The sequence below is a fragment of the Bison bison genome, unplaced genomic scaffold (assembly GCF_000754665.1).
Source record: "Bison bison bison isolate TAMUID 2011002044 unplaced genomic scaffold, Bison_UMD1.0 scf7180017861046, whole genome shotgun sequence".
In the NCBI taxonomy this organism is placed as follows: Eukaryota; Metazoa; Chordata; class Mammalia; order Artiodactyla; family Bovidae; genus Bison; species Bison bison.
In genome coordinates, this window is record NW_011491618.1 from 2,547,641 (window position 1) to 2,561,715 (window position 14,075).

The window sequence follows — 14,075 nt, forward strand, 5'->3', positions numbered from 1 at the left end:
CAAGTAGCAGGGAGCACAGATGACCTGCTCAGGCCTGGGAAGGTGATAGGAAGAGAGAGGATTTCATTAAAATCAGGTAGTGGTCCCTCTAGGGACCTTTTTAGGGGGAGGAGGTGAAGTCGTGGCTCCCCCACCCCCGGGGCCCAGTAGCATTCAGACCTAAAGTGGGCACTGCCAGATGCTTTCTTCCACTCCCCCACCCCTGCTGGGAGCCACCGCGCCTCTTGTTGTCATGGCAACCGGGAATTAGGGTTTTCTCCACTGGCACAAGCCCAGAAAGGCAAAGGGATGAAGGATGGTGGGTTACCCACCTGCACCCTTCCTTGGAGAATAAAGGATCCAACGCCATTCCAGGAGGACCTGGGATGGAAACTGGGTCTGTAAATTCCGTGATGGGTTTTGCCCAGAGCCCCCTGCTCTCCTTGTCCCAGCTCTGGGCTAAGAAGGGGTAGAGGGAGAAAGAGGAAGCAAGAGAGGCCCTAGTGAGGTATGACATTTCTGCCAGACAGATGAACAGATGTTTGTAGAGCATCTTCACTGTGCTGGGTCTAGGATCCAGAGGCAAAATAAAACAGATGTGATTCTTGACCCATGGAGCTTAAAGTCAGGGAACACCCATTTTCTTACTTTTTACCTTTTTACTTACATTGGACTTTCCCCCATCCTCTCTCTCTCAAAATAAATAAATAAAATAAAAAAGACAGATGGTAGGCAGAAATTTTTTTTTTTTTTGAGTCATAAAACCTGGAGTTTCATTGTGGCTCTCCTTTTCTTTAAAAAAAATATTTTTATTCATTTATTTAATTTGGATGCACCAGGTCTTAGTTGCAGCATGCGGACTCTTAGTTGTGCATGTGGGATCCAGTTCCCTGGCCAGGGATCAAACCCAGGCCCCTAGCATTGGGAACCCAAAATCTTAGCCATTGGACCACCAGGGAAGTCCCCATAGCTCTCTATTAGCTTCGTGACCTTGGACAAATCAACTAACCTCTCTGATCCTCTGTCTCCTCCTCCTTGGAGAGATGGGTGTGTCATCCCTTCTTGCCTCCCAGAACTATGGGATAGTTTGGAGTCAGGGCAGTGCCCTCTCCCCTACCCCACTGGCTCCTGAGGGGGAGGTCCTTCCTAATTCCTTCCCCATTATTTTGCCCTTCTGCCTTCTCAATCTCCTCTCTCCCTTCCTCCAGGAGCCCTTGCTGATTTCACCATGCCGGTTGCAGCCACCAACTCCGAGACTGGTAAGAAGTGGGAGAAGGGATGTCAGTTATATCAGTGGTTCAGGGGATTCCAGGCAGGTTGGGGAGCACATTCAGGCACTGCCACAGCTCCCTGTAAGAGCAAACTGACCCCTGCTGCAGCTGCTCCATCCAGCTGCTCAGCCATTCCTCCGGGCAACTTCTATCACCCTGCTGCAGCCCCAGGGTGGGGCTGGAGACAGAGCACAACTCACCTCCATGGAGGGGGATGCATGCTCTGAAGACGTCCACAGTGCAGTGCCCCCCAGATAGGTAAAGTGGACCAACACATGGGAGTGTGTGTGTGCTGGGCTATGGAGAATGCCAGGTCAGGAAGCCTTGGCTTAGTCCTGTAGGAAGTTTTAGGGCAAGGTTGTGGGCCACCCAGACAAGCTAGGAAGCCTCAGGAACAATCTGCTTAGATTCTTGGAGGCTATGTCTCTTCTGTCAAGACGTGATGTGAAACTCAAAGGCTATAATAGGGAAAGCATGTTACCATTAGGGATATTCACAGTTATTATGCTGTGCTGCTGAGTTGTTGTTACCTCTTTAACCTGTGACCCTGAATCAGTCACCTCGCTTTGAGGACCTAGGTTTCCCCATCTGTAGAATGAGGTGATAGGACAAGATCAGTGTTTTTAACTTGTATTGGTCCTGGATCCTATTGAGAATCTGATGCAAACCGAGGGCCTTCATCATAGACAAAGGCTTCTATGCACGAAGTCTGCATTCCACTCCAGGGGTTCAGGGATCGCACCCTGAGTGTATGCAGAGACCCACCAGGTGAAGTGCCCTGTACTCAGGCTCTCAGAGGGCCCTGACAGTTGTGAACTGTTCTTGTTTTTCTCTGATTGATCCCTGCTTGGGTGCCTCCTGACCTTGTAGCCCCTTCCTTCTCTCTAGGTGCTGCTATTGCTTCTGCAAGATGTTCCAGGCCTCCCAGTTCAGTTAGATTGACTTCTCTGTGCCCTCCCCTCTGAAAAACTGAAGCAGGAAAGTGAAGGCTGCTGTGAGGGGCCAGAACTAAACTGTGACACCCTTGTCCCCCAGGAAAGGCCTCTTCTCCATGCAGTGGCCAGACTGTCCCAATGTCCTCTAGCTGCTGCAGCCTTGGAGGGTTCAGTGCATTCCCCACTGCTCCAGCCTGCCTGGGCCCCTCTGTAAGCTGCTTAGGGGTTAATTAAGCCCATCCCTGAGCCTGTGATTAAAGGCCTGTCAATCTGGGGCTGTCCAGTAAACCCATTAATGGTGCCTGGCAGGGGTGTAGAGGGAGGGGAAGGCCCAGCGCTTTGGTTTCCCTGCTTCAGGCCACTTGATGGGCCCTGGTGGGGTGGGGGACAGGGTAGGGAGTGGAGTTCAGGAGATAGGTGTGAGGGTCTGCTTCCTCTGAGGACTCCTGGGGCACCTGCTCCCCTGGGTGTTGTGTCATGGGCTTTCTGTATCCAAAGGAACAAAGTTGCTTAAAGCAACTTAAGCAAAATTTGGAGGCTGCGTTTCTTCCTCTGAAAAGAGGCAATGGGCGACTCAAAGGCCAGAAGCTTTGTCTTTCCCTCAGGTGGCCCTCTGTGCCTGCCCCGGGGTTGGGCAGGCTCCTGGCCTCAAAACTCTAATGGTGGCTTCTGCCCCTTCTCATTTGGTGGTCATTACCCTTCCCCCGGGTCTGATAGACAGCTGTACCCTTGCCTCTAAGGTCAAGTTCACCACCCCCCCTCCTTCTCCTTTACCTTCCCCCAGAGATCCTTGCCTTGGCCTCTGCAGAAATTGAAGCTAGCAGGGTCCTTCTACCCTGATCCACATATCAATATGGCCACTATCATCGTGAAGGGAGCGAGATGGTGTGGGTGTTTTCCTCTTGCAGAGAGACCCTAACTCCATTCCTAGTAAGGTGGAGGAGCTCTTTCCCTGAGGGTTGGAGATGCATGGGTGTTGGCATGGGTGAGAGTCCTTGCTCCTGGTCTCCAGACCTGAAGCTCTGCCTCTGCACCGGGTTCCCTCCTTTCTTTGAATTAAGGCTGGAATGTGGGGCTTTCAGGTGGAGCTGTCCCTTTAAATCTCTGGGTTAATGTTCTAGTGTGTAATCCTGCTTGCTGCCATGGCAACCAGGGTGTGCTGTGACCCTGTGCCACTCCTCAGGGAATGGCAGTCTGGTGGCAGGAGCAGTGCCTAGTGGTGGCCTCAAGGGTGCAGGGTCTCAGAGGAAGGAATGGTGGCTCTGGGCTGGGGTAACTTTCAAAACCCCTCCCTTCCTGCCCACGCTAGTCTCTTCTGAATGAATACTCCCTCACCTTTTCCCAAGTCCCCAGTACCTAAGTCCCAAGATGCCTGTCTTGTCCACAGCCATCGCCCCCTGAAGCAAGTGGTGGGGGGCGGGGGCGCACTTGGAGATGGGGATGGAGAAGCTACTCCTGAGATGTGGGGTCTGAGGGCCGTGCCACTGCCTCCTCATGAGAGTCGTTCTTGGGGGCTTCCTTTGACCCTGAGGGAGTCACTGTAAAGAAAACTGGGTGAGGGGACCGAGAGGAGCGGTCGGAAGTCGGAAGTCTCGAGGAGGAGGTGGCAGGCGGTGTAATTGAGGAGGGACTTCTAGAAGAGAGGGACTGGAATAAGATGGGGCCAAGTCCCCATCCACCTTGGGTTTCTGGGAGGGGAGGGTCTCTGAGCACCGCTCCAGTCTTGATGGGGGGCAAGCTTAACAACACCCCCACCCCCACGCCCCGGCCAGAAACCTTTCCTCAGCCGCCTCCTTGCCTTTTAGTGATAGGTATTCAAACAGGGGAATCTGGCCACCGTGGGACGAGGACCCTTCCACGGCCCCCTCCCAGCTCTTTCACAGCTCCCTCCCGCCTGTCTGCTCCCAGTCTGGGCTTTGGCCAATCAACAAGGCAGTCAGGCGGCTGAGCCTTACAATTGGCTGATCCTGCAGAGGGCGCTCCCTGAGTCCCACCTCCTCCAGCGCTGCCCACTTCTGGCTGGGAAGGCTGCGGTGGCGTGGAGGCTACTCCACAGCCCAGGTCCCGGAGGGAGTCAGCCATGGCCGGCAGCCCAGGGAGCGGGGCCTCTTTGGAGGGTATATCCCTGGGCTCCTCTGAGGAAGCTGAGCTCCGGAGGGAAGGTAGGGAAAGGTGGAGTGGCGAGGCTGGGGTCTGGTCTTGAGGGGTTTAGGGCATCTGGAGAGGGTACCCTAGAAGCAGGCTCTCCGAAGCCTAAGGGTCTCCGGGCGCGGTCCCCCAGGAGAGCTGACCTGTACTGAGGGCACCAACTCCCTTGGCTCAATCCCCTCCCATAGCTGGCAGGCTGGGGAATCTGTGTGTGAAGATGACAGGAGAGGAAGGGTCCCAGGATATCCTGGCAGAGTGGGAAGGGTTCCTGCCCTGGCCTCTTTCTGAGTCCACTAAGGACCTGGCAGGTTCTGACCGATGCCAAGCCCAGACATGAGCAGGAGGGGTCTGGAGGGCAGGTATGAATGTCATTTGTGGAAAAGGTGGGGAGAATGAGAGGGAAGAGTGTGGAAGGCCAAGGGTCCCTGACCAGTGGCTACCAGCTTCCAATCTCAGAGCCTCCTGCAGCCCACCCCCATCCCTTCCTGGAGGAGGGGGCATGGCTGAGAACAGTGAGAGGTGCCAGGGACTGTACCCACCCTCCTCCTTCCCAGCTTGGGTGCTGTTATGCAGATGTAGGCGTGGGTGGCAGGGTGGCAGAGTAATGATACCCCCTGCCCATCTCTGCCCCCAGCTGGGCACACTCTGCTTCTGCCTCCCTTCCCCCAGAACCTGCCACAGCCAGTAGCTCCCACCTCTGCTAGTGGGGGAAGACAGCCCCTACCTGAGGCTGAGCCCCTCAGCAGTGGCCCAGCTTCAGGTGTTCTCCCCTTGCTGATGTCCCATCCCCGGCTGAGGGTTTGCTGATCCCTAGGATGATTTGGTCTGACCTCTGCCCCTGGGTGTCCACAGTCATCCCAAGCCCCAGAGTGCCTATTTCCCCCAGCTTCTACCAGTGTCCTGGGCCTCAGCCTTGGCTTCCTATGATCTATATTAATTTCCAGGTCATTGTCTTTCAGAGTTGAAGGGCCTGTAGATACCATCCAGTTTAATCCACCCATTTTACAGGAAGGAAAGACTGAGGCCTGTGACGGACAGTGACTTGTGCAAAATCACCCTGAATTAGTGGCACAACTGGTAGTGGATGGCGGGTAGGCCCTGACCTCCTGCTTGGCTGTCTGCTGACTCCAGGCTCACACTCCAGGGACGTGTTCCAAGCGCCATCTCTCTCACCCCTGAGCCTGCCACGTGCAGGTGGCTGAGTCCTGTGGCTTCAGCCCATCCAGAGATTGAATGCTGTGGTTCTCTGGTTTAGGGCAGAAACTGGAACCTGACATCTGCTTCCATTTCTCCCCTGCCCCCACCTCAAAGTCCACTTCCTGGTGCTGGGAGCCTTCCACCTCCCAGGCTAGTATTACCTAGGGCCTAGAGAACAGGCCAAGGAAATTGCCCTTCCCCTCTTAGGGCCTCTGCCACAGGCATTCTAGGGCTTGGAGTGCCAGGCGGGGAAGGATGTGCTGCGGGGAGGGGCTGTCTTCTGTGGGATGGAGGGTAAGAGGGGTGGGGTTTCTATGGTGTGTTTGGGTCCCCTGTGCTCAGCTGGCGCCTGTGTGTCTCACTGTCTGCTCCTTCCATCCAGCCATGCAGCAAGTCCTGGACAACCTGGGATCTCTCCCCAATGCCACGGGAGCAGCTGAACTGGACCTGATCTTCCTTCGAGGCATTATGGAAAGTCCTATAGTGAGATCCCTGGCCAAGGTAGTGTGCTCCAGGGAGGTGGACACAAGGATGCTGTGCCTGGGAAGGCATAGCAGGGGGTGGGATGTTAGCCACAGGGAGCCCTGGGAATGGGACAGGTGGCACTCGAGACCCTGGGAGAGGGGTATGCATGGACATTCATGCCCGGGTGATCAATCTGAACCACTGCAGGTGGTGGGGGCCCACCTCCATTCCTGACTGTTGAGTCCAGAGACGTGCCCATGTGCATGGATGTTTGGTGACTGCCAGGTTATGGAGGGTATGCTTGGTTGGGAATGAGCATGGCTGTGCTGTAGAATCTCTGAGGTTCAGCCTGCTTATCTTTCTGCCTCTGGACACTTTGTGCAGACATCTTTCTAAGGTCACCTGCCACATACCAGGCAGGGGAGAGACTCACTGAAAGACAAAGTTACAAACCACTTTGGTAATGACTTTGATAGAGGCAGATGCATTAGGTGTTTGGGGAGGGTAAAGGATGCCTGACCCAACCCAGGGTGGGCAGGGAAGCTACCCTGGAGGAAAGGTCACTTGTGTTGAGTCTTGAAGATTGAGGAGGAGGGGCAGTGCATTCCAGGCCACAAGAAGAATTTCAACAGGAACAGAGGTGAGAGAGCTAGAAACGTACAGGGGCTGTAAGTGTTGAGAGCTAGAAATGTACAGGGGCTGTAAGTGTTGATGTGAGGCTGGAGCTTTAGGTGTGAGACAGGGAGTATGAGCTGTGGAGATGTTGGCAGCTGTTGGCAGCTGATGAAGGGCCCTAGGAGCTGTGCCTGGGGCTTAGGCATCGTCCTGTGATGCCCTGTGAGCAACTTGGAGCCTTTTGTGGATTTTAAGCAGGCATGTGATGATGGCACATGGATGTTTTGGGAGCATCCCTCTGGTAGCCATAGGGAGGACGGTTGGAGGGTCATGACTGGAGTTGGAGAGACCGGAGTCGGTGATCATCCTGAATTAGATCTGTGGTAACAGTTCTTGAGAGAGTTCTTGATTTATTTCTTGATAAAAGAAATATTTAGGAAATAAATTGGCAGTACTTGATGCTTGGGTGTGGACGGTCAGGGGTGGGGGTAGCCAGGCACCTGAGATTCTGTACTGGGGAAGGGCTGGTGCCACCTTCAACTGTGACAACAAGCAAGGATGGAACAGGGGAGGGGGCGACCCCTTTGCTGGGGAGGAGGAGAGGAAGTGAGAATGATGCCAATAGCTGTGTTGGAGGCAAGGCTGGGAGTTGCAGGGAATCGTATTAATTGCTCAGATTTCTCAGTGGGGTGGGCGGTCTTCAGCTGAGAATTAAGGATCAGGGATTGAGTGGAGTGGGGGTGGAGGGTGGGATTTGGAAGTGAAGGGTCAACTAATAATTAATTACTAAAGGGGAGAGAGGGACCCTACCAAAAGTCAGGGAGCAGGATCAACAGGGCCCCAGATCATCAATCCAGGGTGGGGATGATTCAGTCCAGAGACACTGAGGGTGGCTTTGGTCCAGGGCTTGTGCCGGATGGGGGCTGTAGGAGGCTGAGGTGCAGGGAGAGGTGAGAGTGGCTCAGAGCATCACCTCTGGGGCTGAGGCTGGGAGGGGGAGGGGAGAGCGGCCAGGAAGAAACAGAAGGGCGGGGAGAACGTGGAGGCAAAGACCTGGGGGCTCTCTGGGGTAAGTGTCTGGGGAGAGAGTGTACAGCTGGAGGAGGAAAAGGCCAAGGTCAGAGAGGGAGGTGGGAAGTGAAAGGTTTCCAAGGAGGACAGTTCTAGGGATAACATTTTGAATGTGGCTATGGGGGGGCAAAGAGGCCATCAGTGTTAAAGAATTCTAGGAATGGATGGGTTGGGTGTGGGATGGGGTGTCTACACAGGCATGAGGGTGGGGAGACACTGGAGGCAGCCCCAGGGTCTCCGGTAAATGGTGGTGGGTGTGACCAGGAAGTTGGATGATAGTGGGGGGTGGGGCAGTACAGCTAGGTGGTGGGTCTTCCACAGGGTGAGGTGGGGACTCTGTCACAGGACAGCTGTGGCCTTTTCTGACATGGGGCTTGGAAGGGGACCAGATGCTAGTGGGAGGTTCTGGGAAAGAGAAAACCAAGCAGATTGGAGGAGATTGGAAAAAGGTAGGTTGCCTCTTAGTCAGTGGTTAAGGACTGGACTTATGTATTAAAAATCAAAACGAGGAGTTATGCATGTTTCAAACAGAGAGAATATGAGCTCCTTGAGGACAGCGATGTTGGCTTTGTTTACTACTGTGTCCCCAGAGCCTAAAACGGTGCCTGGCACATAACAGGTCCTCACTGAATGTTTGTTGAATGAATGAATACAAGAAAGTGTGCAGAAAAAGCACGTAGTACCCACCTCCAGGATGTGAATGCTGATCACATTTGCTTTAGTTCTGGCTCTTTCTTTTTAAGAAATAAAAAGTGTGTCCAGTAAATGCCTCTCCCCTTTTCCTCATTTCCACTGCTGTCCCTGCCCACGGGTGACCCGTGGCTGGAGTTGATGATACCATGCCCCTGAATATTTGCCCATCTTGACTACATATGTATTTAGATGTAAACTACGTGCCCCTGTTATATGTGTTTTTAAACTTTACATAATGGAATGATAGTGGAAGCAGCGATGGTTTTTGAGATTTCTAGTTCATATAAGTGATATAGTTACTGACATGCATAGAGACATAGATTCATTTGGACTGTTGTGTTATACTCCAATATGTGAACAGAGCCCAGTGTATTCGTTTTCTGGTTCCCCTACTGAGAGACAGGTACACTGTTGCTGACTTGTTGCTGTTAAGCACAGTGCGGCAGTGAACATCCTTACATCCCTCTGCTTCTACACGTGAGTTAGAGTTTCTCTAGGGTGGACACTTGGCAGTGGAATTGCTGAGGACCTGCATTTGAACCTCAACATCTATAACCTTCCAAAGCTGACTTCACAGTTGAATTTATTAAACCACACCATCTCTGAGTCACACTAGCTATTTGCTTCTACAGCGTGACAGCCAGTGAAATAAGGAGACTCTCTCGGGATGCAGAACCTCAGGGTTAGAAGGTTCTTTAGCCAGAACCCTCCAGAGGGAGATGCGCCCCTACCCCATCCCCACCTCCATAGCATTCCTCTCTAGTGGCCTCTTAGAACCCATCTGACAGCTCTCCAAAGGTGAGATTGGTGGCTGGATGGCTCTGTCATTCACTTGGTCATTCCGTCATCTGTCCTCTATTCAACAGATATCTCTTGCATGCTCACCAAGGCCAGGCGCAGTGCTAGGGCGGTGGCAATGAAACGTCAGATAGTTTATTCTTCTCCTGAGGGAGCCCAGAGTCTGTCAATTTCTCACTGAGCTCAGCAATGTCCTAGTCCTGGGACCACAGCCTGATGGAAAAGTTACCAATGTACTGTCAGTTTACATAAGTAAACTTCCTTCTCCAGGAATGTTCTCTCCATCTAGCTGTGAAACAAACAGGATATGAATCTCCATAAGGGAGCATCTGAGCTCAGTAAGAACTTCCTTGGTGGCTCAGACAGTAAAGAATCTGCCTGTAATGTGGGAGACTTGGTTTTGATCTCTGGTTTGGGAAGATCCCCTGGAGGAAGGCATGGCAGTCCACTCCAGTATTCTTGCCTGGAGAGTCCCAATGGATAGAGGAGCCTGGTGGACTATGGTCCATGGGGTTGCAAAGAGTCAGCTCAGGAAAAATCCCTCTGACCCCTATATATGTGACCCTTTGCAATACAACTTTGCCAGTCCTCTCATCAAAAGGTAAACTTTCTCCACTCTTCAATCTGGGCTTGACCACATGACTTGCTTTGATCTACCAGACCTACATCTTACTCCTTCTCATACATATAATGATTACATATACACAGATCAATTTCTAACCTATTAGACAAAGTACTTTATCAAAAATATAGCAGCAAAAGCTTAGAAGCCCAGAAACCCACAGGAGTAGAGCCCAAGTAAAACCGACGTGGTAGTTATTCACCTCCTTCCCTTTCCCTGATGACACGGACTTGACTGTCCTCTCCGGGGAGGTGCCAGACAATGCGGGAGGGGCTGCCTTGGGTAGATCTGGAACCAGGGAGGAGCAGGCCCTGAGGGGACAAGCCCAGAGAGTTAACAGGCGCTGAAGGAAGTCAAATCTGGCAGGCAGATCTGAAATCCAGAGGGTTGGCTATGGAGAGCAGGTGGCAGTCCTGGCAGGTGGGTGACGTCTGGGAGCTGACGTGGACCCAGTAGCAGGTGTTCCAACAACAGGCAGGGCCACGATGAGGAATCAAAGGCAGATGACATTCAGAAATTTAGGCAAACGGTTATCAGTGGGGACAGCTGCCAGTTGGGAGGCCTGTGAACTAATCCACATGAGATGAAGAAGAAAATAAACAGCGTTTGAAGTCCGATTCATTGACTGGCTGTGTGACCTTAGTAGGGCTGACAACCTCTCCGAGCTTCAGCCATTACTTCTGAGAAATGGGGATAACAATACTTACCTCTCAGAGTTGTGGTCAGGAGAGGGGGAGGTCATGGATGTGGAAGTGTTTGGCCTTTGGACTGGAATTCAGAGGGAAGACCCAGTCCTGTGGTGGTGGTGGGAAGGTGAGACAGCTGGCAAAGAAAGGCAGGGTCTTAAAAGAATGAGGGGCCAGGAGGGTCACCAAGATGGAGACTCTGACCAGGGGACATGGTGGGGAGCCCAGTGCCTCAGTTAGCTTTTGCTGTGTAACAAACTACCCCACAGCATAGTGGCGTGACTTGTGTCTCATGATTTTGTGGATTGGCTGGGTGGTTTTCTGGTCTGAGCTTGCTCAGTTGGGATGGGGTAGGACAGCCTCAGTCACGTGACTGGTGACGCAGCCGGGAAGGCTGCACTGTCTGGGACAGTGTGGTCTCTCATCCTCTAGGAGGGTGGCCCAGGTTGCTTCACATGGTGGTCTCAGCTGTAATGAAAGACCAGCCTCCAGTCCTAGACCCTTTTCAAGCCTCTGCTTTTACATCTCATTGGCCAAAGCAAATCACGTGGCCAAATTCAGGTGGAAGAGTCCCTTTACCTTCTGGCTCACCATGCTTTCAGATTTTGAATTACTTTCAATTTTGAATTACTTTCAATTTTGAATTACTTAATTATGAGCCTGGGCGTCAAGTGGGAATTCTGTCTCCTGATCAGAGAAGTTGGAGTGGAAGGGTGGAGGGAAAAGTTTTCCGAAGAAAGGCTGTGGCGTGTTTCTGCATTTGCAGTTCACATCTGGCTCTGCATGGGGAGCTGGCAGATTTGGGATTAAGAACCAGCTCTTCAGCCGGGTGTGAACCTGGCCCAACTTTCTGGTCTGTAAGGAGCTTGAGGGTGTGCTGTGCTGAGGGTGATTTTTCAGAGCAGAATTAAGCAAATGGTTACCAGAGAAATTAAAAACTGCTTTCCTGGTTGTGGGCCCTCGTGCTCCTAATATTGTAGTGTGTGCTGTGCAAGAGAACACTTTCTAAAAACCGGTGCCCAGATAGTGGCACCACAGCTGTGGGGGTGCTCAGGAAACTTTGACTTGCATCTCTGCTGTATACCCAGGAGTTTTGAAAAGGAATTCATTTTACCTGCTAGAGCCTCAGATTCTTTATTGGGAAAATGGCCTTTATACTGTTAATCTTACCATCATTTTGACATTTAAATGAGATGTCTATTGAAGTATAATTGATTTACAATATTGTGTTAGTTCTAGGTTTCAGCAAAGTGATTCAGTTTTATCTATCTCACTATATATGTCTCTAATTCTTTATTATTTTTCATTATAGTTATTCATTACAAGATATTGAACATAGTTCCCTTTGCTATGCATTAAATCCTTGTTCTTTATTTTTTGCATGGTAGTGTGTGTCTGTTAATCCCATAATTCCCAATTTCTCTCTGCTCCCCTTCCCCTCCAGCAACCATAAGGTTGTTTTCTGTGTCTGTGAGTCTGTTTCTGTTTTGTAAATCAGTTCATTTATAGGATTTTTTAAGATTCCACATATAAGTGACATCATCTAGTATTTGTCTTTGTCTAACTTCACTTAGTGTGATAATCTCTAGATTTATCCATGTTGCTGCAAATGGCATTGTTTTGTTTGTTTATGGCTGAGTAATATTCTGTTGTTTATATGTACCACATGTTAATCCATTCATCTGTTGATAGACCCTTACGTTGCTTCCATGTCTTGGCTATTGTAAACACTGGTTACTAATTTAACTCCATATGTCAGAGAACATATTAGATATGACTAAATGTTTAAGAAATGGAGTCATTTGAGATTTGTTTTATGATCCCAAACATTGTCTGTTTTGGGGACTATTCCATGTGCGGAGAAGGCAGTGGCAATCCACTCCAGTACTCTTGCCTGGAAACTCCCATAGATGGAGGAGCCTGGTAAGCTGCAGTCCATGGGGTTGCGAAGAGTCAGACACGACTGAGCGACTTCACTTTCACTTTTCACTTTCATACATTGGAGAAGGGAATGGCTACCCACTCCAGTATTCTTGCCTGGAGAATTCCATGGACAGAGGAGCTGGGTGGGCTACAGTCCATGGGGTTGCAAAGAGTCAGACACGACTGAGCCCTCAGTACTTCCTATGGCTCAGCAATTCTGGTTCTGGGAAAAACTCTCACGTTTTTGTGGAGACACAGAACAGAGTGTTCATAGTAGTTTTGTTCATTGCCATTTGGAATGGTAAAAACCTGAAATGACCCAGAGGCCTCTCAGAGAGAGAGGAGATGGATCAAATATGGCATAGTCACATGATGGAATATAATATAGCCATTAAAATGAACAAACTATTGGGATATGGGAAAAAAGAATGGATCATAGCAAAATAACATTAAATGAAAAATAATATGCTGGTAAGTCACTTTAGTCGTGTCCGACTCTGTGTGACCCCACAGACGGCAGCCCACCAGGCTCCGCCGTCCCTGGGATTCTCCAGGCAAGAACACTGGAGTGGGCTGCCATTTCCTTCTCCAGTGCATGAAACTGAAAAGTGAAAGTGAAGTCGCTCAGTCGTGTCTGATTCTTCAAGACCCCATGGACTGCAGTCTACCAGGCTCCTCCGTCCATGGGACTTTCCAGGCTAGAGTACTGGAGTGGGTTGCCATTGCCTTCTCCGGGAAAATAATATTAAGTGAATATGTTTTCACTTAATATGAAAAATAAGAACAAATCTTTGCAAAAAATAGTAAGTGAAATAATTTTTTACTTAAGTTAAAAAAATCAGGCATTTGGGAATTATATATAGCACAATTCCCTTTTTTTAAAGGTAAAAATAACTAAAAACAGTACTTATTTTAGGAATATATTGAATATGTATAGATACAATAAAACTATATAAAATGAGAAGCCAGGGCATGATGAACACAGGGAATCAAGGTGTGGTTTCTGAGTGGGGGAAGTGGGTGGATGGGTGTGGGGGACATGTGCTTAGACGTAGGATAGTGTCAAGATCCTTATTTATGGTTTAAGTGGTGGGTTCTTGCATCCTTGTTACATTATTACAAAAGTACCCAGTTTCAGTTCAGTTCAGTTCAGTCGCTCAGTCATGTCCAACTCTTTTCGACCCCATGAATCACAGCACGCCAGGCCTCCCTGTCCATCACCAGCTCCTGGAGTTCACTCAAACTCACGTCCATCGAGTCAGTGATGCCATCCAGCCATCTCATCCTCTGTTGTCCCCTTCTCCTCTTGCCCCCAATCCCTCCCAACATCAGAGTCTTTTCCAATGAGTCAACTCTTCTCATGAGGTGGCCAAAGTACTGGAGTTTCAGCTTTAGCGTCATTCCCTCCGAAAAACACCCAGGACTGATCTCCTTTAGAATGGACTGGTTGGATCTCCTTGCAGTCCAAGGGACGAGTCTTCTCCAACACCGCAGTTCAAAAGCATCAATTCTTTGGCACTCAGCCTTTCTCACAGTCCAACTCTCACATCCATACGTGACTACTGGAAAAACCATAGCCTTGACTAGATGGACCTTTGTTGGCAAAGTAATGTCTCTGCTTTTGAATATGCTATCTAGGTTGGTCATAACTTTCCTTCCAACGAGTAAGCAT

General features: G+C 50.5%; 1 protein-coding gene across 2 annotated transcripts in view; it reads left to right on the forward strand.

Moving 5' to 3' along the window:
* MPP2 (membrane protein, palmitoylated 2 (MAGUK p55 subfamily member 2)) overlaps positions 1 to 14,075 on the forward strand; it is a 29,958-nt gene that overhangs the window by 1,701 nt on the left and 14,182 nt on the right. For both annotated transcript variants that reach the window (XM_010832482.1, XM_010832483.1), the window contains exons 2-3: positions 1,188 to 1,238; positions 5,913 to 6,031. In XM_010832482.1, coding sequence (XP_010830784.1) covers positions 1,208 to 1,238; positions 5,913 to 6,031 — 150 coding nt within the window. In that variant the 5' untranslated portion in view covers positions 1,188 to 1,207. The remainder of the gene's footprint in view (positions 1 to 1,187; positions 1,239 to 5,912; positions 6,032 to 14,075) is intronic.